General features: G+C 48.4%; 1 protein-coding gene across 1 annotated transcript in view; it reads left to right on the forward strand.

Moving 5' to 3' along the window:
• Positions 1-26,364, forward strand: part of LOC146821354 (uncharacterized) — a 234,672-nt gene that overhangs the window by 91,315 nt on the left and 116,993 nt on the right. The window contains exons 3-4 of the mRNA XM_085612299.1: positions 233-340; positions 13,239-13,352. Of these exons, the coding sequence (XP_085468425.1) occupies positions 233-340; positions 13,239-13,352 (222 nt within the window). The remainder of the gene's footprint in view (positions 1-232; positions 341-13,238; positions 13,353-26,364) is intronic.

A 26,364-nucleotide genomic window follows, 5' to 3' on the forward strand; every position in this document is an offset into this window, starting at 1 on the left:
GAAAATCTTTTGAATATATTTTCATTGGATTAACTAATTGAGTATGCTAAACATTTAATAAGTGTATGGATTTGAAGTGAATTCTGATGTATTTCTTAAGAACGATTGTATAATTTTCAAAATGAAAAATTTTCATTATTGAACAAATGTTTTATCTTCCATTGCATGATTCTTTGTTAACTTTCTCCATGCTGTCAATTAAACGTGAATTTACGTTTGCTTTTAATTACAGGTCCTGTAATTGCCACATCTGTCTTTTCATTGAGGGGACAAGAAAAGGAGGATAGGTATCATGTGGAATTGGATTCTGAGAGGACACATGGTGGTTATTGTTCTTCACGTAAGTGAAATGTGTATAAGTAGAGAACCCGTAGTAAGACTTAGTTATACCTTCCTCACAGTTACCCAGTCACAAAAGAAAGATCATTGGGTATAAGCGCACTTATAAAAATCTGGACAAATACACACATACAGGTAAACATGAGCGTTAAGAAACACACATACCTTCTTTTTAAGAAAGGTCATTATTGGAGTTCTCTCTGATTATTAGGTACATTGCTATTAGCACTCTATTTTGTTCTTATCCCTGTAGAATTCACATGTTTGAACGTAAATAGTCTACAAAAAGGAAGTGCTTTCTTGGTATTCCAGAATCCTGGAGTAGAGTTCCCGATTCAAGTGATAGTATAGATGAAAATTCCTCTGAGTTTGCCTCTATGGTCTTTAGCAAAGTGCAATATTGCAGCTCTAGTTCAGAGAGAGCCCATTAGTTATTTTGTAAAACAATTAGTGATAGATAAGGTTAGGAAAGCTTCTCCTTCCTAGTTTGAGCTTTTCCATTTGATGTTGTAACTAGGGTAGTCATTGCTGCTGAGGCACATTCCCATCCAATATGTGCCCATCATTTTCAGAGGAAGAAGGGTGTGTCAACCCCCTAGTTGTCCATCCACAAACAGCGGTAGATACGATGCAAGACATCAGCTAAGTCTGTGTGCTTATTATCACTCGTCTGGTAAATTGTGACTACAACCAATATAAAAGCCTAGGAAAAATATGATGATTTGTGTACCTTACAGTACTTTGATCCTACATGCTTTACATTACGGAATAAAATGCTGAGAAGCGTAGGATAGCACACTGCATGATAATACACAAAACAGAAAAAAACCTCTGGAAGTCTTTGGAGAGTCCATTTTAGGCAGAGAGACATTAGAGTGGAAAGCATCAATACACTAGTAACACACTGTTTTGTCTAGTGATTAGCTTATGGAGCAGCATCCGTACCGAGCCTGAAGATAAGCATTCACCATCTAAGGTGAAGTATTGCAGCGGGTGTATTAATATCCTTCAAAGCTGAACATGTGAACTCTCAGAGTTCCATTTTTGCTTTTCATTCTACCTAATTTCTTCTAACAAAAATTGTTTTGATTATTACACCACCTTAGTGGTTAAAAACTAATGACCTAATTTTGCCTTTGATAGTCAGATCTTTCATTGTGCAACATTGTGGCAGGCAGTTTTACCCCAAAACAATTCCCACAAGCTTGGTGGTAGCATACCTGGTATTTGTGTTAGTTTTAGTATTATTAGTAGTAGTGGTGGTGGTTTGTTTGGAGTCTCTACCCTCTTCCAAAGTGGGGCAGGCGGTAATTGTTTCAGATCCTACGGAAGCATGTCTGCGATGCCATTAATGGCGGAAATGATGCTGTCATGAATGGTGGCAATGATGCTGTATATGGTTTGTGGAAATAGAATCTGAAAGTTGGTGTCCAATTCCAGGGCCCACATAACAAATCTTGTTGATGCTATGGGAATTATCTGCAAACATGTAGGGACGATTTTCAGAGATTTCTTTGCAATGCCTCCATTACTTCCGTGGCCAACTTACACAAAAGAGAACCCAATTGAAAATGGCATTCAAAAGACCACCCTAAATTGGGCGGATCATGCACCTCCGTTTCCGATAGTGTCAAGTCCACCAAATGGATGTTGGTCAAACTGACGGCGGCACTGCCACCTGGAACACCACTTTCCATCACCCTCTAATTGAAGCAGCAGAATGCAATGGTGAATAGACAGCACATAAGCCTATTTTGTGGTTATCCATTTACTCCCCTCTTCTAAATGAGGCCCTAAGTCTACTTTTCTTGACTTTAGACCCAGTTCTTGGATTTACAGATTCTTACAATTTTACCGGAACTGTGAAATAAATAAACTATATTAGTACTTACGATTTTCATTACTATACTTCAGTGTATGTTAGTGTGTAGCAAGGTGACCGTGTTTAATGCTTTGGCAAAGACTATAGGTTTGCTTGGTTGTGTGGTGGTATTGGCAGTGTTGTGTCGCTATTGGTGGTACTTGTAGTGATGTTGTGGAATACATGATGGTATTGGTGGTGTTGATGACTTTTTGGTATTGGTGTTAGTGGTGGTATTAGTAGAGGAGGTGGTATCTGTGGTGGTGGTATTGATGTTATTGTTGGTGGTATTTGTAGTGGTGTATTAGTATTGTCAGTGGTATGTTAAAGGTGGTAGTATTGGTGGTAGTAGTGGTATTTCCGGCATTGTTATTGGTTTTTCTGGTAGTGGTGTGGCATTGGGGGTATTAATGATACTGGTAGTGGTATTGATGGTAGTAGGGGTTCTGGATTTGAAGGTATTGTTGGTCATCTTGGTGGTGGTCGTGGTACTGGTCATATTGTTGGTGTGGATGGAGTATATGGTTTCAGTATGTGTAGTGATAGTATTGATAGTATCAGCGTGGGTGATATTTGTGTTGATGGTATTGTTGGTGATGTTATCAGTGGTGGTATTGGTGGTGTCCTAATGGTAATATCAGGTACTGGTAGTGGTATTAGTGGGGGTATTGGTGATAACATTGTGGTATTGGTGGAAGTCATGGCATTGGTGGTCCTTGTTAGGGTACAAAAGGTTGTTTTCTGTAGACAATGCATGTATGAGATAATGAATTGAAAGTGAGAACAAGTATGATGTGCACATGTACTTTTTATGTGTAAAATAATCCCTCCTGCATTTCAGTGTAAGCACACAATAAAAGGAGGAATGATACACCTAACGGCAATAGCCTGAGGTGAGAGATAAATAGTTATCTGGGCTGATCTAAGATGTTATTGCCTCAAACCAATAGCTCAAATAGTCTGAATCAGATTAGATAATAGTTTAAATGGGCTGGCCCGGATCACACTCTATGGATATTGTAAGCATTAGATCATGCAGACAGCTGCTCTGTCAATCCAGAAAGGAGTTTCTATGAGATTGCTGTCCTACGGTTCCTACTGATTCAGTTAGACTGTGCTTTTGGGCAACATAAGCATCAAAATTATGGGGGACTGAGTCCTCTTATACCATCAAAATATGTTGACCTAGTTCCTGGCTAGCTCACAGTGCGCCATCCGGACCCCAAAACCTTACATGGTACCTGATGGTATCTGCAAATTCAAAACATGACGACCCCGATTCCCTCAAGGAAATCGGGTAAACAGATTTACCCTTTCGTTGTTAACTCTGGCATGCCCAAAGAAGGACTCAAGAAATACACAAATTAGCAATTCAAAGTATTTATTGAAGCAGTTGGACTCCTGTGTAGAATACATGTGCTGCAACGATTAGTAGAAGAAAACAAAGTATAGTAACCAGCATCACAAGAATGGTGAAGAAGATGAATAATTCAACTGTCATAATTATTTCATTATTATATGAATACATATAATTGACCTCCTACCTAGCACTTCCTATCCTTGAGAGCATAGGGTGGATGCCATTCTGCCAGATACCTTAGAGTAATCTGATAACTGGTGCTGTTTCGTTCACTTGACAATCCCAATCCTTTTTCCGGGTTCGAAAGGGCCACTGTAGAGAAGCACTTGGTTGCGATCATAAAATGCCACCTTGGCTATCTCTAGATTTACTGCTGTTTTAATTCACTGCCTAGACCATACCCTCTAAGACACTTACTCCAAGAGCGATCCACTTTTCCACGGTGACTCAAAAACCACACAGTTATATATAGGCTTTCCTGTTTTCAGTTTCTATTTTTGGTCAATTCTGGTGGGGTTTTTTCAGTGTTTTCAAGTGATTTCAATACCTTAAAAAAACAGTGGTTATCAGTGATTACACATTTTCGCGCCATTAAAAACTACAGAAACAGTGTGTTTCTGGTGTTCATGGAACATTTTGCTTTTATTATTGCTTACTTTCTGCATGTATAGCACATGGTATATAGACAGTGTAAGTATAGTGTATATGAGGTCCAAATAGATTTTTGCAAATTAAACTTATTGTAGTACACCATACAATACTTCTTCAGTGAGTCTTTGCCCATGTGCGCTCGCTCTTTCCTTCCCATGTAAACTTTTGTGAAAAGGCCCTCTCAACATCGGCACTTGAGATGAGCAATGCCAAAACGGCCAGTACACAATTTGTTAACTCTGGCCACTGACAAAGCTTTCCATGGCAATACTGGTTCACTTGAAGATTGCGATTCTCAGGGTAGGTTCTGCAGCATTTTTGCTGATCTGGGCGCCTATGCCCTCAGAGTTACTGAAGCGGTGAAAAATGAAGCAGCACGTTTGAAACTATGGAGGAAATTCCCCTTTATCGAAGGGATCTAGAACAGAGTACCACAGTGAGGTTTCATTGACTTCAAATGCCATTGGCTGTGAAGGGACATTTCTATGCATCATTGCAAGCCATTTCTCATACATTGTATAATAAAAGTTCGTGAATTGCTCTTTACCATTGCTTTGCTTACCAAGTGGCAAGCACTCTAACATGGAAAATGTTGCAGTGCCAAAGTCACTAAAGGTGTCACCCACCCTTCTCTCAAGGAGATGTTATACATCTACACCAATTATGCTGAAAACATGGCAGACAAGGGTGTTTTCAGACACTATTATGTTCACTGTAGCAGTTATGTTTTCCTGTAAAAATCTAAGAATGCAGTAGAGTGTACTTTTTTCACATCACTATCAATATGTGACCATAGATCCTTACATTTCTTGCCTTTGGCATCATCACTCTACAACAATTCTGTAAACAGTTGCCACGTGGTTAATATAGCATTCATAGCCCCTTGGACTTAGAACCATCAGCTAAGGGACGCAGTTGGGATGACTCTTTCTTTGATGCCACACAAAGCACAAAATGATAAATATTTGCGTTTTAGTTCCTGTGCATAAGAAAACAGTGCAACAGAATGGACTAAAAAGTCAATAGCATTCCTCATTAACTCTGAAGATTGTAAAGATGCGTTCAGCATACCATCTAACGAGTGGCAAGGATCTCTTACAGGCAAGCCCTTCAGCTCAGATATCGATTTTGACAGGTCATCACACAACTTTTTCATAAACATAGCTGAATCACTGCAAATACAAACAATTTCACTCCAATCTTTGTTGAACTTGGAAAGAACCATTTTTGCAGAGCATTCCAAGTGACACTGCAGTCCATGTTTTCCAAAAGTCTGGTGCCATGTTTAACCACAATCCCAGATGCTTTGTGATAGCGCTCTTTTCACATATACTTGTCACTATACCTTGCATTGAATGTTTAAAGCTTGAGGTGTTGCAAATTAACCTACTATCAATACTGACTCACTAGAAACTGGGGGCTGATGTATCAAGGGGTTTTACCCATTCTCTGTGGGTAAATGTGATGACACATATTAGAAAAGATTCTTATGAAACCAGCCATTTTACCTATCAGTGAAAGAATCAAATGCAGCTGAAATATCAAATATGATTTTGATATTTCCGGATTCTCCACAGTTTATAAAATATTTAAACAATACCTAAAACATGCTTCCAAACCCTGCATCTTTAGACCAAAGACCACAAAACTGAAAATAAAACAAAAGGAAGAAGAAACAATATTTTAGTGGCATCCCTAAACAACAAAACTCAAGCAGAACAGTGTTAGGCCAGACTTTCTTACTGCTTCTTGCATAACAAAGTTACACTGTATTGGCCCCTTCAGGAAGAAAAAAATGACTATCACTCTGTTTTTCCTTTCTTTGAATAACATTTAGTTTGTGGTTGTGCAGGTGTTTTTTCAGTGTTTATATGTTTTCACTGGTGAGGGCTATTTCTCTTTCAGTGGGGTTTTATCAGTTTTTGTAGGTTTAAACCTAATACCGGACAGCCTAGTTATATATTACCCAGTGGCACTTGCCACCGGGTCGTTCTAGTTAGGACCATGCTTCCATTGGAAATTGATTTTTTTTTTAGTATGCCCATAACTTTTGCGCCGTTTAAAGAATCTTCACCAAACTTTCCTAAACTCCATCTCAACTCCTTCCTGGAAAGTTTCAGAGCGATCTGTCGAACAGGAAACGAAAAAAGTGGGCAGGAGGGGGTCCAAAACGTCTTTTCCCCTTTTTCTTTTTCCATAGGAAAATTGAACAGCGATACTGGGCAGATAGGGACTTGTGGCCAATAGGTTAATTAAAGGGGGTTGGGTGTAGCCCCCCTCCCTGAGTTCATTTGAGGCCCTGGAGTGATTGTAAAATTTAGGAGTGAGGGTGTGCAGCCACTCTCCCCAAGCCTCTTATACACCCCGGGAACCCATCCCCTGGGGCTGATAAGCTTTATTTGGGAAGGGTGCATGCAGCCCCCCTCCCGAGCCTTTTTTGGGACCTAGGGACTGCATCCACTGGGGCCGGCAAAGTGAGTGTGTCGAGGGGACCCACTGAGCTGAAACGTTATGACGGCAAACCCAACGAAATAAATACGCACTTTAACGAAGGTCCGTGTCCGCTCGTGATTCTGTAACTGTGACGTCCATCGTCTCCTCTGTGCACCAGCGGTAATTGGATATAGAGATATACATATATATTCATATATATATATATATATATATATATATATATAAAAACCTCTTCGTTCACCCAGGCTTGTCGAACACGCGGCGGGTGCTTTCCAAAGCGGGGGGTGAAGCCGCGTCTGTTACACAACAACTGCAAATCACGGGGCACTCACGGGAGTTTTTCAGTGATTTTATTGCGCAAATGCATTTCGGCATGGGCCTTCTTCAGTGCGTAAAATCATTACAATTAGGCACAGCTTGCGTTCTTTTGAATTTTCATTCTGTTCCCTATTGGTGGAGTTTGGACCAATCATAGGGCGGCATGGCAATCTGGAAAGGCATCAGTGTCCCATAATGCAATATTGTTATTCAATTATGCCCCATATTGGTGTACTTGTTGTTTGTCATACCCCATTGCTGAATATTGTGCCGCCTTTCAGTCACTCCAATCTGCTCGCTGTGCCTGTCTTCCTCGCCTGCTGCTCAGTTCGTTTTCACGGTGTCCCGTAGGTATCCCTCATATGGTAGGTAGCCTTAGACTTGTATAGCCCACATCCTCTTCGGTTTCCGGGAGCCGCTAGCAGCGGTTCAGACTTGCCAACATAAACAACCTCTTCGTTCACCCAGGCTTGTCGAACACGCGGCGGGTGCTTTCCAAAGCGGGGGGTGAAGCCGCGTCTGTTACACAACAACTGCAAATCACGGGGCACTCACGGAAGTTTTTCAGTGATTTTATTGCGCAAATGCATTTCGGCATGGGCCTTCTTCAGTGCGTAAAATCATTACAATTAGGCACAGCTTGCGTTCTTTTGAATTTTCATTCTGTTCCCTATTGGTGGAGTTTGGACCAATCATAGGGCGGCATGGCAATCTGGAAAGGCATCAGTGTCCCATAATGCAATATTGTTATTCAATTATGTCCCATATTGGTGTACTTGTTGTTTGTCATACCCCATTGCTGAATATTGTGCCACCTTTCAGTCACTCCAATCTGCTCGCTGTGCCTGTCTTCCTCGCCTGCTGCTCAGTTCGTTTTCACGGTGTCCCGTAGGTATCCCTCATATGGTAGGTAGCCTTAGACTTGTATAGCCCACATCCTCTTCGGTTGCCGGGAGCCGCTAGCAGTGGTTCAGACTTGCCAACATAAACAACCTCTTCGTTCACCCAGGCTTGTCGAACACGCGGCGGGTGCTTTCCAAAGCGGGGGGTGAAGCCGCGTCTGTTACACAACAACTGCAAATCATGGGGCACTCACGGAAGTTTTTCAGTGATTTTATTGCGCAAATGCATTTCGGCATGGGCCTTCTTCAGTGCGTAAAATCATTACAATTAGGCACAGCTTGCGTTCTTTTGAATTTTCATTCTGTTCCCTATTGGTGGAGTTTGGACCAATCATAGGGCGGCATGGCAATCTGGAAAGGCATCAGTGTCCCATAATGCAATATTGTTATTCAATTATGTCCCATATTGGTGTACTTGTTGTTTGTCATACCCCATTGCTGAATATTGTGCCGCCTTTCAGTCACTCCAATCTGCTCGCTGTGCCTGTCTTCCTCGCCTGCTGCTCAGTTCGTTTTCACGGTGTCCCGTAGGTATCCCTCATATGGTAGGTAGCCTTAGACTTGTATAGCCCACATCCTCTTCGGTTGCCGGGAGCCGCTAGCAGTGGTTCAGACTTGCCAACATAAACAACCTCTTCGTTCACCCAGGCTTGTCGAACACGCGGCGGGTGCTTTCCAAAGCGGGGGGTGAAGCCGCGTCTGTTACACAACAACTGCAAATCACGGGGCACTCACGGAAGTTTTTCAGTGATTTTATTGCGCAAATGCATTTCGGCATGGGCCTTCTTCAGTGCGTAAAATCATTACAATTAGGCACAGCTTGCGTTCTTTTGAATTTTCATTCTGTTCCCTATTGGTGGAGTTTGGACCAATCATAGGGCGGCATGGCAATCTGGAAAGGCATCAGTGTCCCATAATGCAATATTGTTATTCAATTATGTCCCATATTGGTGTACTTGTTGTTTGTCATACCCCATTGCTGAATATTGTGCCGCCTTTCAGTCACTCCAATCTGCTCGCTGTGCCTGTCTTCCTCGCCTGCTGCTCAGTTCGTTTTCACGGTGTCCCGTAGGTATCCCTCATATGGTAGGTAGCCTTAGACTTGTATAGCCCACATCCTCTTCGGTTGCCGGGAGCCGCTAGCAGTGGTTCAGACTTGCCAACATAAACAACCTCTTCGTTCACCCAGGCTTGTCGAACACGCGGCGGGTGCTTTCCAAAGCGGGGGGTGAAGCCGCGTCTGTTACACAACAACTGCAAATCACGGGGCACTCACGGAAGTTTTTCAGTGATTTTATTGCGCAAATGCATTTCGGCATGGGCCTTCTTCAGTGCGTAAAATCATTACAATTAGGCACAGCTTGCGTTCTTTTGAATTTTCATTCTGTTCCCTATTGGTGGAGTTTGGACCAATCATAGGGCGGCATGGCAATCTGGAAAGGCATCAGTGTCCCATAATGCAATATTGTTATTCAATTATGTCCCATATTGGTGTACTTGTTGTTTGTCATACCCCATTGCTGAATATTGTGCCGCCTTTCAGTCACTCCAATCTGCTCGCTGTATATATTTATATATTTGTATATATATATAATCACCAAATTGGTCCATGAAATCGCACACATGTCATTTGTGTTGGCATCAGAGATGGACCAGGCCCCGAAAATCTTTTACACCAAAGGATTAACGCTGTACTCCAGGAAGTTAAAGTGTCAATTTCTTTTATTTTCAACAGCACACCACCACCAACGCGTTTCGACCACAAGGTGTTGCTCACAGTTGTATATATTCACTGGGAAAAAAAAATGGTTACAGGGATGTTATAGTTAGGCTTAGATTTCACTTGTGCAAAACCACTGAAATTCAGCAGTTATAGTTATCTGAGCTAACTATAACTTACACCCTCGCAATGTACTGCTTATGGCCTCACATATTACATCACTCATGACATGGTCAGTGATATCACTGATGGCATCTCTCAAATGACTGAGACTTAAAAATATATACTAAGCTACTGCATAGGTTAAATTACTATTATTTCTGTATTACTAATGAGTGATACTATTTCTAACATATGTGACCTGAGTGGTTGTGTGACTGTCTGTATCCGTGTGTGAGTGGGTGTGTGAGTGGCTGTATTGGTATATAAGTGGGTGTGTGAGTAGCTGTGTGGATGTGTTAGTGGCTGTGTGGGTGGATGTATGAGTAGGTGTGTGAATGACTGTATGTATATGTGAGTTGGTGTGTGAGTGGCTGTATGGGTGTATAAGCGGGTATGTTAGTAGCCGTGTGGGTGAAAGTGGCTGTATTGGTGAGCGAGTGGGTGTGTCAGTAGCTATATGAGTGAGTGGGTATCTGAATGGCTGTATAAGTGAGTGACTGGGTGTGTGAATGGCTGTATGTGTGAGTGAGCTTATGTGGGAGAGCTTGTATGGATGTATGAATGGGTATGTAAGTGGTGTGAGTGTGTGTATGGGTCAGCGAATGGCTGTGTTGAGAGGCTGTATGGGTGAATGAGTGTGAGTGGCTGTATACATTAATAAATGTGTGTGTGTGTGTATGTGTGAGTACCTGTATGGGTGATTGTGTGGCCGTATAAGAATCTGTATAGGTAAGTTAATGGTTATGTGTGTGGCTTTATGAATGATTGAGTGGTTGTATGAGTACTTGTATAGGTCTGTGAATAGCTATGTGAGTGGTTGTGTGCATGTGTTAGTGGGAGTATGGGGGGTTGTATAGGGGTGTGAGTGGTTCTGTTAATGAGGTCAGCGGGTGTGTGAGTGGGTCTGGGAGTAGCTGCATAAGAGTCTCACTGGATGTGTGAGTGGGTCTGTGAGTGGATGCCTGGGTGCTTGAGTGGGTGTCTGGGTCTCTGAGTGGGCGTCACAGTGTCTGAGTGAGTTTGCGAGTGCCTCCATCAGTGTATGAGTCAGTCTGTGAGTGTGTGCATGAGTGTCGAGTGGGTCTGAGTATGTGCATGAGTCTCAGTGGGTCCGTGAATGGGTGCATGAGTGTCTGAATGGGTCTGTGAGTGGCTGGGAGAGTGTCTGAGTAGATCTGTGAGTGGGAATGAGTGCCTGAGTACGTGTGTGAGTGGGTGCATGAGTGTCTGAGTGGGTCTCAGAGTGCATGTGAGAGTGTCTGGTAGGTCTCTGAGTGGGTGTGTGAGTGGGTGTATCAATGGATGTGTGAGTGCCTGTGTGTGAGGTGGTGTCTAAGTGTTTGTGTGGTTGTAGCTGTGTGAGTGACTGGACCACAAAGGAACCACAGCTGCCCCTTTATCCAACAAGAGTACACAGTTTTGCACAAAATATATACCCAAGTGGAGTACTTTCTGCTGGTTATTTACAAAGTGCTACCTCCTTGGGTAAATGTTCAATAAGTATTCTAGATTATAGCTGCGTAATGGAGCACGAGGAAATATCACCAGTGACCTTGTGTGCGTTTTGCAATGTGATTGTTCCTGCTTCATCTTTATCCAGAAATTTGTGATAGCATAAATCCTCCTATAGAGAAGGCAACAAGACTACAAAGAGGTAAATCTCCACCAAACAAGGGTCTTTCTTCTAAACTATATGAAGTAAGTGCTTCTTTGTTTGGTGGAGATTTCCTCTTCATCAACAACCCCTCATCAAAATCAGCGTGAAATGAGCTGGGAAGCCGCTTGTTAAGCCATCCATTATCCTGGCAAAAGGCGGGAAGACCTTTGCATACTACTTAGGTGGGCGGGGCCAAACGGTGAAGCTTCCAAGGACCCACCCATCACGTTCACAACAGATGGCGCTCCAGTAAATCAACGATGCATTCACCTCCACAAAGCATTTCAGATCATCTTTTAATATGGAATTGCAGAGAAAACACACTTGCTTTGCCTTCGCCAAGCCCAGGAGTTAGGATAATTTGCCCTTTACAGAAGTGGAGCTTCATCTGGGCCACCAGTTGTGTTTGTATTTGTAAGTGCTTCCTTTTGAGGTTTATTTTTTGTGAAATGAGCATCGGGCCAGAACGGCCTCTTTGACCCCATACCCCAAGGCCTAGCCATGACTTCATGGAGGATGGGGCAGCACGGTCTTCCTCCCTGGTCGATTTTAGCCCTGAGGGCCCTACCCCTGGGGCCTGACAAAATTCAATGGGGAGGGGGCTGCACGGCCCCCCTCCATGGGCCGATTTTGGGCCCGGGGACCCTATTCCCTGGCGCCTGGCCATATCTCCCTGGCTGATCAATCACGTGAAGGCAGAGAAAAAGAGGGATTCCAAAATCACATTTCCCATAGTAAAAATTAGATAATACAGAGAAAATGTCTGAACAGAATTAAACGAAATTTGGTAGAAAGCTAGATCTTTATTCAGAAAATGTGCTTTTTGTGATTTGGTTGGTGAAAATCTGTTCAGTAGTTTTTGAGAAATTAAGGTTGAAAAAAATTAGTATATTGACAGCTGGTCCTGCGGGAGTCCCGCGGGTCTGTAAATTAAAAAAAAAAAGTTCTCATTTCCCAAGAGATTTGGCTGTCTTGCTTCCATGGGAGTAATACGGTTGTTCAGGCATGCACGTTGTGATTGACTGGCAACAATCTGAAAAAAAACGTTGTGGCTACCAAGCCATATTTGGGAAACTGGACCTGTGTCCTGCAAATTGATTTAAAAAAAGGTATAAGAAGGCATGGTGCCATGTACACTGATACCCCGGACTAGGGCTTGGGGGGTTCCTACCTGGGGTTGCATTTAAAAAATAAATATATTGGGGTGTATTGTGATCCTGCAGGAGTCCCATGGGAGCCAAATCGCCCGGGTACTCCAGCAGGAGTCCCACGAGAGCCACCCCCTGGCTGCCACAGGACTCCCAAGAGATAGAGAAAACAAAAAAAAAGGAAGAATGTGAGGTGGGAGGGTCCCGTGGAAGGCTGCTCTCTATTAGTGACTTCTCTGTCCACATGGGTCCAAAGACTGTGCCCAGCAGGGGCCTGGCTGTCTGTGAGGTGTTGGGCTTGGGGGTGGAGCTTTTTTGCTTTTCTAGCTTGGTGTGGATGGCACTGTGAAAATCCTATGTTTAAAAATTCTGCTAGAAAAACAGGCATTGGAGGTGAGCAGACTTGGGGTGTCGGTGTTACGAGGAACTCCATATCAAGGAGCTGCTCTATACATAAATCGGGGGAACTACACAGGGTTTGCGAATTCCAATTCTGCGCGCGTGTGTGTGTGTATGTGTGTATATACAATTATATTATGAAACAACAACATATTGTCAGAATTCCCCAATAAGAAAGGTCTTCATGGGGAAAATTAAGGCTAATAAACAGCAATAGGAAACTTTTTCATTTGAGATGTAACACTGATATCTTTTATTGTCTAATAGATGATAAAATGGACCTCTTTGATGTGGGATTTGAAGTTAACAAAGAAGAAAGCCAATATCTGAAGGAATGCCAGGAAACAGACGAAAGGATAACCAATGACTCTTTCAGCACAGGTGAGTGCAAATCCACATCTTGGTAGAACTTTCTTTAATACCACATAATTTAAATGTTGCTGGTAAGCACTTTCATACAAAAATAAATACAATGTTTGAATAAAAAGAATAAATAATTGAACTTAATTCCTGGGAGTGAAGTAAATATCTAGCTAAATATATTCTAGAGCACTCATATAGCAGACTTAGCTTCACTGTGCCAGCCCTTATTCTCTAGAATGTTTTTTAAAAAAAAACTTTATTTAAAGTTTTTGGAGAAAAGAAAAAGAAGGAACATTACAGCAGTACTTGCATACAATCGCTTTAGCGTTCATAATGATTGGTATAGCAATTTAAAGCCAGAATAGGTAACATTTTCGACACTTAGTCCACAACCCACCTGTTCAGTACTCGAAAAAAGCTGTAGCGTCCTGTGGGTACATGTAATACACTTAATTTCAATAATTTTTTACAAATCCAACATATTCTGTTGCTCTTCTTAATTCGGTCCATTTCCGCCAACGTTTACATGCACCATAATTCGACCATCTAGGGATAACATCATTCAGCCGACACCAGTCCTGTCCAGCTCTGTATGTGTAGCATCCTCTGCAGCATTTTTCAACAGATATGTATGATATGGTCCCCAAATATCTTTAGGTTGACATTTAACAGGCATTAACGCATTATAATTCTCCGATTGCGTAGAACAATAGGCCAGATCAGTATGCCATTCATATAATTTAGGCAAGGGGCCACGCATCCACCTCATTGCAATCCTACACTTGGCAAGCAGTATGCCAATGGAGGTCAGCCTACGCACAGCTTTTGGAATGCTTTTATCAAACACCAGTAGAGCAACCAACGGTGACTCAGGTATTACCTGATCCAGCATTTTGCTACATGCAGTGAACACCCTGCCCCAAAATGCTCGGATACCAGCGCACTCCCACACCAGGTGTATGAAATTGGCATTTATTGCTGTACATCTCATGCACCTGTCGTCCTCCCTCAGGCCGTATCTATATAGTCGTGCTGGGGGGCGTGGCTAAGATGGCCACCACAACGGACGTGTCTCGCTGAGGCTCTGTGACTGGGCTTTCACCACGCCCGGTCTCACTGAGTCTGGCTGGTTCTGGCCCACATCCTGCAGTTCCTGATAGCGTTGGGTGTCCAATACCCACGTTTAAACTGCAGCTTTGGCCTCACAGGGGCTGTAGTCCGGAGCTTGCTGTGGAGAGGGGGCGCCGGGCATAAGATGGCGCCCACCCGTCTCGTAACTCCCCGCCTCGACTGTTGAGCCAGGGGATCCCCTGCAGCGCCGCATCGAGCACCCAGCACCAGCGGAGGAGATGTGGACAGTACGGGCGCATCGGAGGAGGTAACTTCGGACCTCCGACCCTGAGGGAGCTGCCTGGGCCTTCCGGGAGACGACGGGGGCCTAGGCGCGGCTGCTCATCGATGCCGGCGCGCTCCCACAGCTTCACCCGGCGGAGGCCCCCCCCTGCTTGGGGCCCACCGAGGACAAGTCGCAGCCTACATGAGACGATCGGGGGGCGCGCATTGTTGAGGAGTGCCGCCTCCGCCTGTATCGGCCGCAGGGGGCATGTCTGCTATTGGCCTGGGAGGCAGCGTGGCGCACTCTCGGAGGCCCTGAACTGTCGCAGGCTGCTCTGGACGCGTGTGAATTGATGGACCCCGGGCGGCCGCTGAAGTAGAGGTGAGCCCGCGCGATGGTGGCGGAGATTTGACGAAAAGCTATATACGCCTTGCAGATGTTGCTGTGATTTGCGGCCATAAGGCGGCCTGCCTGACCCTAAGAATGCGACCCATCGCGCTTCTGCCTAGAGGCCTGCACTGGAACGCAGTGGGCCCTGGTGGCTGGGGCGACGATCGCTGGGGCCCAGAGGCTTTACCCCAGCACCAGACTTCACCACAGCGGCCCGCCTGGACTTTCTGGAGGCTGAGGGGGGCCGTGGAGGACCAGCGGTGCGCTGACCCTGATACCGCCTCTTGCTACCACGTACGGGAACGGGGCGACCTCGTGGCCGGGATATCACCGGTCCGGACGGGAGGACGCGCCATGGGGCCCCCCGGGGACGGAGTAAGGGTCGGGGCCCCCACCTGCAGGAGAGGCCGCTTGTATACCTGCAGCTACTGGACACCGGCAGTCTCCATTACCGGATCAACCACACAGATTTGCCGCACCCTCGCACTCGCCTGCCAGGGCGCCTGATGCCCGCAGTCGACTCTCGGACATTTGCATAGAGTACTGCGCAGCAACGGGACACAGCGCCGGGGGGCCCTTCATCGGCTGGGACCACACCTCACCCTGTTAACAGGTCCCCTTCACGTTCACGTGGCCCCCAACGGACAGCATGGGCAAACCCAAAGCGGTGGCGCCGGCCCTCGGGGCTGCATCGGAGGCTCCTACCAACCAGTCCAGTGGTGCCTCCAAAGCCGTAGGACCGTCGGAGGATACCTCTCTATCGGCTAAGCTAGACAAGGTGCTGGCGGCAATAGAGCAGTCGAGGCTCTCCATGGAGCACCAGCTGGACACCCTCACTACGGACATCAGCCTCCTCCGCGATGACCACCGTAAACTATCGGACAAAGTTTCAGACAAGGCGAGAGCGGTCACTGACATCCAACCTATGGTGAAGACACACCAGGACTCGACACGCACCCTGATGGGTCGCGTTTCCACCATGGAAGAACGCATCGATGATCTGGAAGGGCGGTTGCGACGCTGTAATATCAGTGTTCTTGGCCTGCCGGAGGGAATTGAAAGATCTGACGCAGTGGAGTATATGGAAACCTGGACCAAATCATTCACTCCTGGTGCTGAACGCACAGCGTGCTTCTCCATCGAAAGGGCGCACCGTGTTCCAGCGCGTCGCCCCCAGCCGGGAGCCCTGCCGCGCCCAATGCTGGCCAAATTTCTACACTCCAGAGACCGTGATGCGGTGCTCCGGGCGGCCCGGCAGGCAGGACCGCTCCGAGTCAAGAACAAAACCATCATGCTCTTCCCCGACTACTCCCGAGCGGTCCAGCGCCAAAGGGCATACTTTTTGGAGGTGAAACGGCGCCTACGGGCGGAGAAAATACAATACTCCCTGCTTTTCCCGGCCTGCCTTAAAGTCATACACGATGGTGTTACTCACTTCTTTATGACCCCAGAGGAGGCGCATGACTGGGCAGACCAGAACTGTACCGCGGGCCACCGAGCGGAACGCACCCAGGAACAACGCTTGAGAGCAGCGGGCCCCAGAAGACAACGTTCACGGAGACGAAACCGACCAGGCGCTTCCGCATCGCTTCCGCATACCCTGGGGTCCCCGGACATGGAGATGCCAGGCCCTGAAAGCGGCAGCGGGCCTCTGTCCCGCCTTCCCAACAACAGACCTTGAACGAGCCCCCCACATATTTACATCAGAGGAGGAGGGGGACAGCGAGACGACGCAGGCCGGGGTGGACTCAGTGGCTCTACCCTCAGTCACCCCGCGAACGGCAGATGACCTGATATGACTGGACCCTTGCAACATGTTGAAAATTTAGGGCGAGTGGCGATGCCCTCTACATACTGATAGCCCCCGCACTACATGCGCCTTCCCGCCACCTTTGGGCCTACTCTTCCCAAATGCAAATAGGCAGACCAGCAGCCAGCCACAGATTGCGCGCATAGCCCACATGTTGAGACCCCTCGTGGACACGGGCCGACACCCCTATATTACGTTGATGCTCTTGCACCAATTGAGTGCTAGTTTGGACGTATCGCCTCTGACGATAGGTCCCCCGCGTTGGGGAAAGGTTATTTTCGCCCCACCCCAGTTTCCCCTTCCCCCTGTACACACCTCTTCTGCACTGTGTCCTAGTCCACAAGCCGCTGAGCAGCTGCGCTAACATCCTAGTGGCGCAGGCATTGGGGGAATGGGTTAGAGCTGGGGACTTCCGGGGGAACTCGCTGGCCCATCCTGCTCAATACGCCATACGCATGTACCGATGGCACACACTGGTAGAACCACAATCCTCACGCTGAATGTGCGCGGCATGCACACTGTGTGCAAGAGATACTCCATATATGCTTACATCAAACGCCACAAAGCACAAATCGCGTTTCTGCAGGAGACGCACCTTACAGCAGGAGAGGTGGCGAAATTGCGCAGACGATGGAGGGGTATCATATGTGCCACGACTTATTCGGCCTTCGCCCGGGTCACCCTCATATGGGTGCGTCCCGGTGTTCCATTTCAGGAGCAGTCTCACATAATTGATCCAGCTGGCCGATACGTTCTATTACAAGGTCGGTTGCATGGTCAGGCAGTACTGCTGGGAAGTATCTATGGGCCCAACGCCGACCAAAATAAATTTTGGGACGCGCTCTCCACCCCCCTGAGCACATACACACAAGTGCCCTGGATACTGGGTGGGGATTTCAACTGCGTGCAAAACATAACACTGGATAGGTCCCATCCTCCCCATCCGACATCCCCCATTGTAGTGCAGGCAAAACGATTTGTATCATGGGCACAACACTGGTCCCTTGCGGATGCTTGGCGAACCCGGAATCCTACCACTAGACTCTACTCATTCCATTCAAGACCTCATGACCTTAGGGTGCATCTGGATTGCTTCCTTTGCTCCCCCACCATCCTGCCTATTATCTCAGACACGGACTATTTAGGTAGAACCATATCAGATCATGACGCCCACACAATAACGATCCGATGGCGCCAGCCACACCCTCCTGTCCCTACCTGGCGCCTCCCTAGGGATTGCCTAAACGACCCGGTTTTTAAACAAACTCCAGCGGACCACATACGCCATTACTTCCAGGAAAACACAGACATGGCCACTACACGCGCGCAGGAGTGGGATGCCTTTAAAGTCGTAATGCTTGGTACCTGCATTCGCCACATCACGGGAGTCCGGCGGGTCCTGGAGCGGGACATCCAAAAGGCGGAACAAGCGTTAGCCGAGCTTACCTAATAGACCAACCCGGATAACGGCACACCGGCTCGGATTGCTGGCGCCCGGACTGCCTATGCGGAGGCGCTGGCAAGTATGCGCCGATATAATTTAGCGGCGTATGCAGCCCATGTCCATAAAGAGGGAAACCGGGCAGGCACGTTATTAGCATGGCTTGTTAAGCAGGACTCGACCCTTCCACCCATCACGGCCATTCGTAATGCTCAAGGCACTCTTTTATATTCGCAGGACCTGATTCTGGAAGCCTTTCAAGAGCATTACACGCTATTATATACCAGTCCCCCCAGGTATCTGAGGAAACCCTTTCCTATTTTCTAGATCGATTCCAGTTACCCCATATAGATCGTGACGTGACACACGCCAAGACCTCGACGGGCCTATCAAGGCGACGGAAATCAGACACGCAATGAAGGCGCTAGCTACCCGCAAGGCCCCTGGTTTAGATGGCCTTCCGCTAGAATTTTACCACGCCTTCGCGTCCCAATTGGTTTCCCAGCTGGAGTCGCAATTCCAGGAAGCCATAGACGGGGGTGCTTTACCCCAGTCCATGTGCGAATCAGTCATAGTGTCCCTTCTCAAGCCGGATAGGGACCCTTACCAACTGGGCTCCTATCGACCCATAGCCTTACTGCCAGCAGACTATAAAATTTACAGAAAAATCCTGGCGGACAGGTACGCTACGGTCCTTCCGCAGCTGATCCACCCAGATCAGAACGGATTCGTCCCAGGCAGGCATACCTCTTAAAACATCCAGCGGCTGTTCCACGTGCAGGACCAGATACGTGATCGATTCCCCTGGGCAGCGTGTCTGGTATTGGACCTCGAAAAAGCTTTCGACACTCTCTTGTGGGCCTACCTATTTCGGGACCTGCAACGCATGGGCATAGGACCCCGGCTACTAGCCTACACTCAGCTCATTTACTCCGCGCCCAGCTCCAGAGCGAGACTGGGTTCCCTTATTTCAGCCTCCTTTCCAGTCCATTGCGGCACCAGACAAGGATGTCCACTCTCCCCCTTACTTTTCGCCATGGCGATGGAGCCTTTGGCGACCCTCCTCCGTGCCGCGGGTGAGGAGTGGGGTATCCCAATTGGCGATTCCACCCACTCAGTGTCGCTATACACTGACGACGTGCTCATATATGTCCGGGATATTACAGCAGATTTATCCCCTATACTGCGTATCTTACAAGACTTTGAGGAAGTGGCAGGACTCAAAGTCAACTGGCCCAAATCCACTGTCTACCCCCTGGTGCAGGCCTTGCCCCACTGTCAAATACGAATGGGTAACGTGGACATCTCATGGAGCCCCCAAGCGGTCCGCTACCTAGGAGTTCGACTATACCATACACCGCAGGATATATACGAGGGTAACTACTGCAAACTGATGGCTAGCATTCGATCCTCTGTCCACTTTTGGAAGGACCTTCCACTGGCGGTCACGGGGAAGATAGCAGTCGCAAAAATGATCCTCGTCCCGCGCCGGCTATATTTCTTCTCCAATCTTCCGATGGTCCCCCCACAATCCCTATTTCGTGAGCTCGACACCCTGATGGGGACCCTCATCTGGGGCTCTGGCCGCCGGCATATTGCTCTGACAAAACTGCAACTGCCCCTTGACCAGGGTGGACTAGCGGCCCCATCCTTTGAGGCGTATTTCTTGGCCGCCCAATTACAGTGGGTGTCCCGCTGGACGGCGGGCCGGGCGCAGAGGGAACTGATCATCATGACAGGGCACATTCAAACCCCTACTATCCACCGTATGTTGTTACCAGGGGCAGCACCGCTGCCGACTAAGCTCCTCCAAGTGACGATTGCACGCGCCTGTCTGGCACGCATTCATAGAATGAATCGGGCTGTGCCTCTGTACTCCCCGCTTCTGCCACTGGTAGGGTTCCCCAAGGGCCGGGTACATTACACCGAGAGAATACTGCACATATGGACTGACTATGCCGTGACAGAGGTGGGGGCGTTGTTTTTTGAGGGACAATTGCAGACTTTTGAGGTGCTTGTCGACGACTTCGAACTTCCCAGGGGACAGTTCCTACTGCATAGACAGCTCCTAGCAGACTGCCGCAAGCAGTGGCGCACGATTGACACAGAACCCCCCACACATCCGGTAATCCATGCGATCCTGCAGATGGGGCCTGGGCGACACTTGGTCACCTGGATTTATAAAGCCATACGGACTCTAAAACAACCCACACTTGCACCCCTCAGAGAACAATGGGAAACCGACTTTCGCAGACCGCTACATGACAGCTCCTTTGCCTGCCCCAGATGCCTGGAGCCCACTGCCTCTTTTTTACATATGTTATGGGATTGTCCGACGCTTCACAGTTACAGGCACGCGATCCCCACCGCCCTTTGCACGGTCACGGGGCTACAGGACCTATATACATGGGAGGCTAGCGCCCTGGGCATCCATAAGCGACACAAACACATGAAAGTAGAGAGGCGGTATGCTTCCTTGGTGCTCCTCCTGGCCAAACGGTGCATCACTATGCATTGGAAGGCACCGGAGGGCCCTCCCCTGGCGGCATGAGTGGGTGCAGTCAAAAAGTGGGGTAGGGCGGAGGAAGAACTACTCCGAGCGGAGGAAGTCCAGGGACTTCGCAAACGCCCGATTTCCATGCCCTGGGCCATGCTACTATATTCCTTTGCGCAAGAAACCATAACGGTGGCGGGACCGCGAGCGATTGGTTCCCCCGGGGCCCCCATGGCCCATGAGTCCACCCTGGGAGATGTACAGGGGGTCCAGACGCCCGACATGTCGTAACTGCAGACCGCGACTGATTCTTCACCACGCCCTCGCATGGGCAGTGATCAGTGCTCCTTCCTCCCTCTCCCCCCCTGCACCTGCGTAACTCCAGCAAAATACCTCGCAATGGTATAGCTCTCAGGCAAAATATTAATAGTGATCATCTTCTGTGACACAGTGCACCCCCAGTTTTATATATCCCCAGTTTGTTTATGGTTAACATGCGGCTGACATCCTATAGCCCCTATGATAAAGTACAAGGGGTGAACAGACACACCCCACAGCCCCAGCAAGGCGCAGCGACCACCATGCAAGCTGGTTGGTTATACTTCGACACAGGCCTCGTGGGACTGTCGCCAGCTCAAAGACTGAGTGGGGGCCTACATACCCTAGGTTTACACGCTCTAACGTCCACATAGGGCACGATTGTGCGCTCTTGCTTGTTAGTCCATATCAATAGCATTAACAGATGTGTTGCTGTATGTACTGTTACATAAATGACAATAAAAAGGTTTATCAAAAAAAAAATCTATATAGTCGTGCTGGGGTAAAGTGAATTAATCTGTGCCGTCCGTTCTGTGAAATAGCTTTACTGTTACTCAAGCAATAGGACCGCTGCGCAACTGTGCATTCCATTCCTAATTCTTCCTCCCATTCTAGCTGAAATTTCTAATTCTTCCTCCCATTCTAGCTGAAATTTCTGCTTTACTTGGGTTGCCTGCCCTTAAGGAGTGTGTAAAGTATTGTGATGCCATGTTGTGTAGATTCCGATTGTAACAGATAAGTCATTGGTTTCATTTGTTTCTGTCCGGACATGTCAGGGCCTAGTGTCACACGCAACGCCCGCTGTACTCTGTAGTATTGATAAGTGTCTAACGCAGTCAACTCCTAGGCCTGAGTGGACACCTGTTCCCACTTTCTCACAACTCCGTCCCGGAATAGGTCTCCCATGTGTGCTATTTTCAGTTTATGAAGAGTTTGTATTGTTACGCGGTTGTTACTGAATGGGAACCAATCGCACCAGATTATGGGTAGTTTGGGAGAGTATATGACGCTCAGCTGTTGCTTGACTGCTATTTTGGGTAGTTGAGACCCTGTACAACCTACCGGACCAATTATGTGGGGTTTATTCTGAGATCCACCAGTCAACAATTTCGGTAGTGGGGGGGAGGAAACCATATTATGTTCTATGTGAAGATGCGGCAAGTTATGAGGGCCATGTATCCAACCAAGCGCATGTAGTGTCTGTGCGGCTCTATAATACCTCATATCTGGGGTGTTCAACCTGCCCTCCGAATATGGTCGGATTAGGTTTTCCCATTTTAATCAAGGTTGTTTTCCAGCCCAGGTGAGGCATGTTAGCAGTGTGTGTAAAGCTATGGAAAAAGGATTTAGGCAAACTGATGGGAATGTTTGTGAAGAGAAATAGAAAGCGAGGGAACACCACCATCTTCATTAGTGCAATATGGCCCACAGCTTAATCCATTTTTCAACGACCTCTGTTAATTTTTGTATCGCACATCCATAGTTTTCGGATAGTACGACCTCTGGATCCGTATGTATCTTTACGCCCAGGTATTTTACTGGGACCGTAGTCCACTCTATAGGGTAGTTAGTGTTAATGGGAGTGGTGGCAGCCGTTAACAGACAAATTATTGACATATGCCAATTGATGTATAGCCCTGAGTGTTGCCCAAATCTTTCCACCTCCTGCAACATTGGTGCTAGGTTTTGTTCCAGATTACGTATATAGAGTAATGTATCGTCCGCATACGCTGCAATAGTGAGGTTATATTGCAGTGATCGTATCCCTCTATATGCGTGGTATTCACACATTGCCCATGCCAGCGGTACCGCCACCAAGGCGTACAGAAGGGGGGAAAGTGGGCAACCCTGCCTTGTACCCCAGGTGAGATCTATCTGACGTGACAGAGCACCATTAACTCGCACCTGTGCTACAGGCTGTGCATTCAGGACCTCCACTAGTTTTAAAAAGATGTCTCCCACTCTCCTCAAGACTGCATATAGAAACCTCCACTCCACCGAGTCGAATGCTTTCTCGATATCTATAAATAATGCTGCTGCCTTGACATTCGGGTTGATTCTTGCTATGGTTGCAAATAGGGTACAGATCATTACTAGTTAGCGTTCCGGCCCTACCAGCTTAGGCAGAAGGGGTGCTAGTCTGTTCGCCAGCACCTTGGCAAACAGTTTTGTATCTGTGAAAAAGCAGTGACGGGGGTCTGTAGGAGGAACAGTGTTCGGGAAGTTTTCCAGTTTTTTTTTTTTTGATAAGCAAATTTTTATTTTTGCAAAAGAACACACATAAATGTACATACAACCGTCCAAATGAACTGGCATCAAAATGACATCTCCTGGGTTCATAAACACTCAATAGCAAGACCTCCCACCCCCTCCCCGACCCCCTCACTCCCTCCACCCGCCTCAACACCCCTAGATTATACCCCCTAGCCACTTCCCCGATATTCTGCTAAACTTTTTGGGGCAACCCCGCGCCGAATACATCATGCGCTCCTGCGTCGCGCACCAGTCCACCCCCCGTCCCCATGTAGCGCATTTGGGTGGATCAGCCCGCTTCCAGGCGGCCGCGATGTCCCTCTTTGCCACCAGCAGAGCAGTAGTTAGGAAGAATTTCTCATTACGGGTACCGTCCAGACCGTCTGTTATCCCCAGCAGGGCCACTTTGGGATCATGGGGGACCTCCCACCCCAGTATCTCAGTTAGTTCAGTTTCAATCTCGCCCCAGTAGGCTCCCAAACTCGGGCAGGCCCACACCATGTGGAAGAAGTCCGCCGGGTCTGCCCTACAGCGCGCACATGAGGCATCTGGAGAAAGACCCGCACGGTAGAGGCGTTCCGGGGTCAGATAGGCGGTATGTAGGTAATAAAGCTGGATGAGCCGCAACCTGGCTGATGAGGTAATCGTCCTGGGTGCCATAAGGGCGTCCCTCCAATCAGCATCGTCCAATGGTCCCACCCAGGCCTCACAGCGCAGCTTCATGTCGTCCCAGTCCGTCGGGGTGTTATTGACCAGGATCCGGTAAATACGGGAAATTCCCCCCTTCCCTAGAAACCCCAACATCACCTGAGCTTCGGGTGGGCTATGATCAGGGATCCTTGAATCCAGAGGTACATGAGATTGAATCGCGTGACGCAGCTGGAGATATTTATAAAACTGCGAGGGGCACAACGAGAACCGATCCCGGAGCTCCTGGAAGGAGCACATGCGACTCCCCCGCCACACATCGCTTAAACAAGAAATCCCAAGGAGATCCCACGCTCGAAACCCACCCAACCCCGTGACCTCCCGCAGCCAAGTGCCATGCCAGAGCGGTGTAACACGAGTAAGTTTCCCCGACCATCGGGTATGCCGGAGAGCAGCATGCCATACCAAGAAAGGGGCCCGTACAACGTCCGGGAGCGCCCGAGGAACCGTCGCCCCGTAGAGCATATTTTGAATGGAGGGGAACGCCAGCAGCTGTACCTCCAGCCTGTAGGCCGGGTCGTCCCACCCGCCCGAAAACCAATCGTGGACCACCAGGAGCTGAGTTGCAAGATAGTACAGATAAAGGTTGGTCATGCTCAGACCTCCGTCATATGATGGAATCCGGCACCGGCTCAAGGCCAGACGGGCTCTACGGCCTCCCCAGAGAAACTTGGTCGCCATTTTATCCAAGTCCCGGAACCAAGGACGAGAAAAAGAGCAGGGCGTGTTCTGCAGCATGTACAGGAACTTGGGAAGGATCATCATCTTGTAGAGTGCAATCCTCCCCAGCGGGTTCAAGGGGAGCGATTGCCACCTCGCCAGGTCTGATCTAGCTTTATTGACCATGGGGGCCACATTGAGGCCCAGCAGAGCTCCGGTAGAAGGGTGACCCAGATCCCCAGATACTTAAAAGAAAGTCTCCGGAGGGGAATATCGGACTGCCAGTCGAAGCAATCTCTAGCTGGATGCAGCGGAACCAAGACCGATTTCCTGGGGTTGAGAAGGAGACCCGATGCCTGACCGAACCGGCGAAGAATCTGACGAACAAGAGGACCGGAGATAGCTGGGTCTGAGAGGTAAAGGAGGACATCGTCCGCATACAGAGCTATTTTATCAGGAGCCATGCCCGGCCAGTCCCACCAACGAAGAGCAGGATCCGACCGGATCAGAACGGCCAGGGGTTCCATTGCCAAGGGGAAGAGGAGGGGCGAGAGCGGGCAACCCTGACGCGTCCCCCGCCCGATGAGAAACGGGCGGGATAGAGCCCCATTCACCAACACTCTGGCCCGTAGAGCCTCGTACAATACCCAGACCATGGCGCGAAATTGAGGACCGAACCCCATCCTCTCTAGTACCTCTTCAAGGTAGACCCACCCCACCGAGTCGAAGGCCTTCTCAAAGTCGACTAGCAACAGGGCCAGGTAAGTAGAGAGACGCCCCCGGTTGAGCCATGGCGAGATGCAGGCGCCGCAGGCAGTGCAGAGTTCCTCGGTTCGGCATGAATCCACATTGGTCCGGATGGACCAGTGAAGTAAGGTGCGGGCGCAACCGTTGCGCCAGGATGGTAGCGTATATCTTAATTTCAGTATTAATGAGAAATATCGACCGATAGTCCGAGCAGGACTGTGATGGGGGCTGCGGTTTGGGGAGAACGACTATCGTAGCCGAGTCCGTCTCCGAAGGGAACGAGCCTTTCTCTATCACCTCTGCAAAGAGGCCCAAAAGTTGCGGAGCGAGGGCTTCACGGTAGTGGGCATAATATTCCTGTGGGAAGCCGTCCGGACCCAGGGTTTTCCCAGGAGCCAGATGGCTGATGGCTGCGTCAATTTCTTGCAGCGTAACGGGCGAGTCCAGGGTCTCACCGGCCTCTCGCCCCAAGCACTGCAGGCCCGCTCCAGCCGTTCCCATCAGCTCCGTCAGGGGAATCCCCGGAGCCCGAGCCCGGTACAGCGTGGAATAATAATCAGCAAAGGACTGAGCCACCGCCACGGAGGCAGTGTGAGTTTCGCCGGTAGGGCCCACAATAGCAGGGATAATCCTGTTTGCCCGTGGGTACGTGGCCAGCCGGTGGAGAAGTGCACCGTTCTTATCCCCCCAGCCGAATACTCGAGCCACTGAGGAGCGCCATAGAGTTTTCGCCGCCTCAATGGAGTGCAGACGAATCTCCTCCCGCAGAAAGGCCAGCCGCCGCGCCCGCCCAGCATCACTCAATGCCTCCTGGTCACGCTAAAGCTCCAAGGCCTGCGCTCCACACTCCGTAACTGCTGGAGGTGTCTCCGG

Source organism: Triturus cristatus, chromosome 6, assembly GCF_964204655.1.
Source record: "Triturus cristatus chromosome 6, aTriCri1.1, whole genome shotgun sequence".
NCBI classification, from domain to species: Eukaryota; Metazoa; Chordata; class Amphibia; order Caudata; family Salamandridae; genus Triturus; species Triturus cristatus.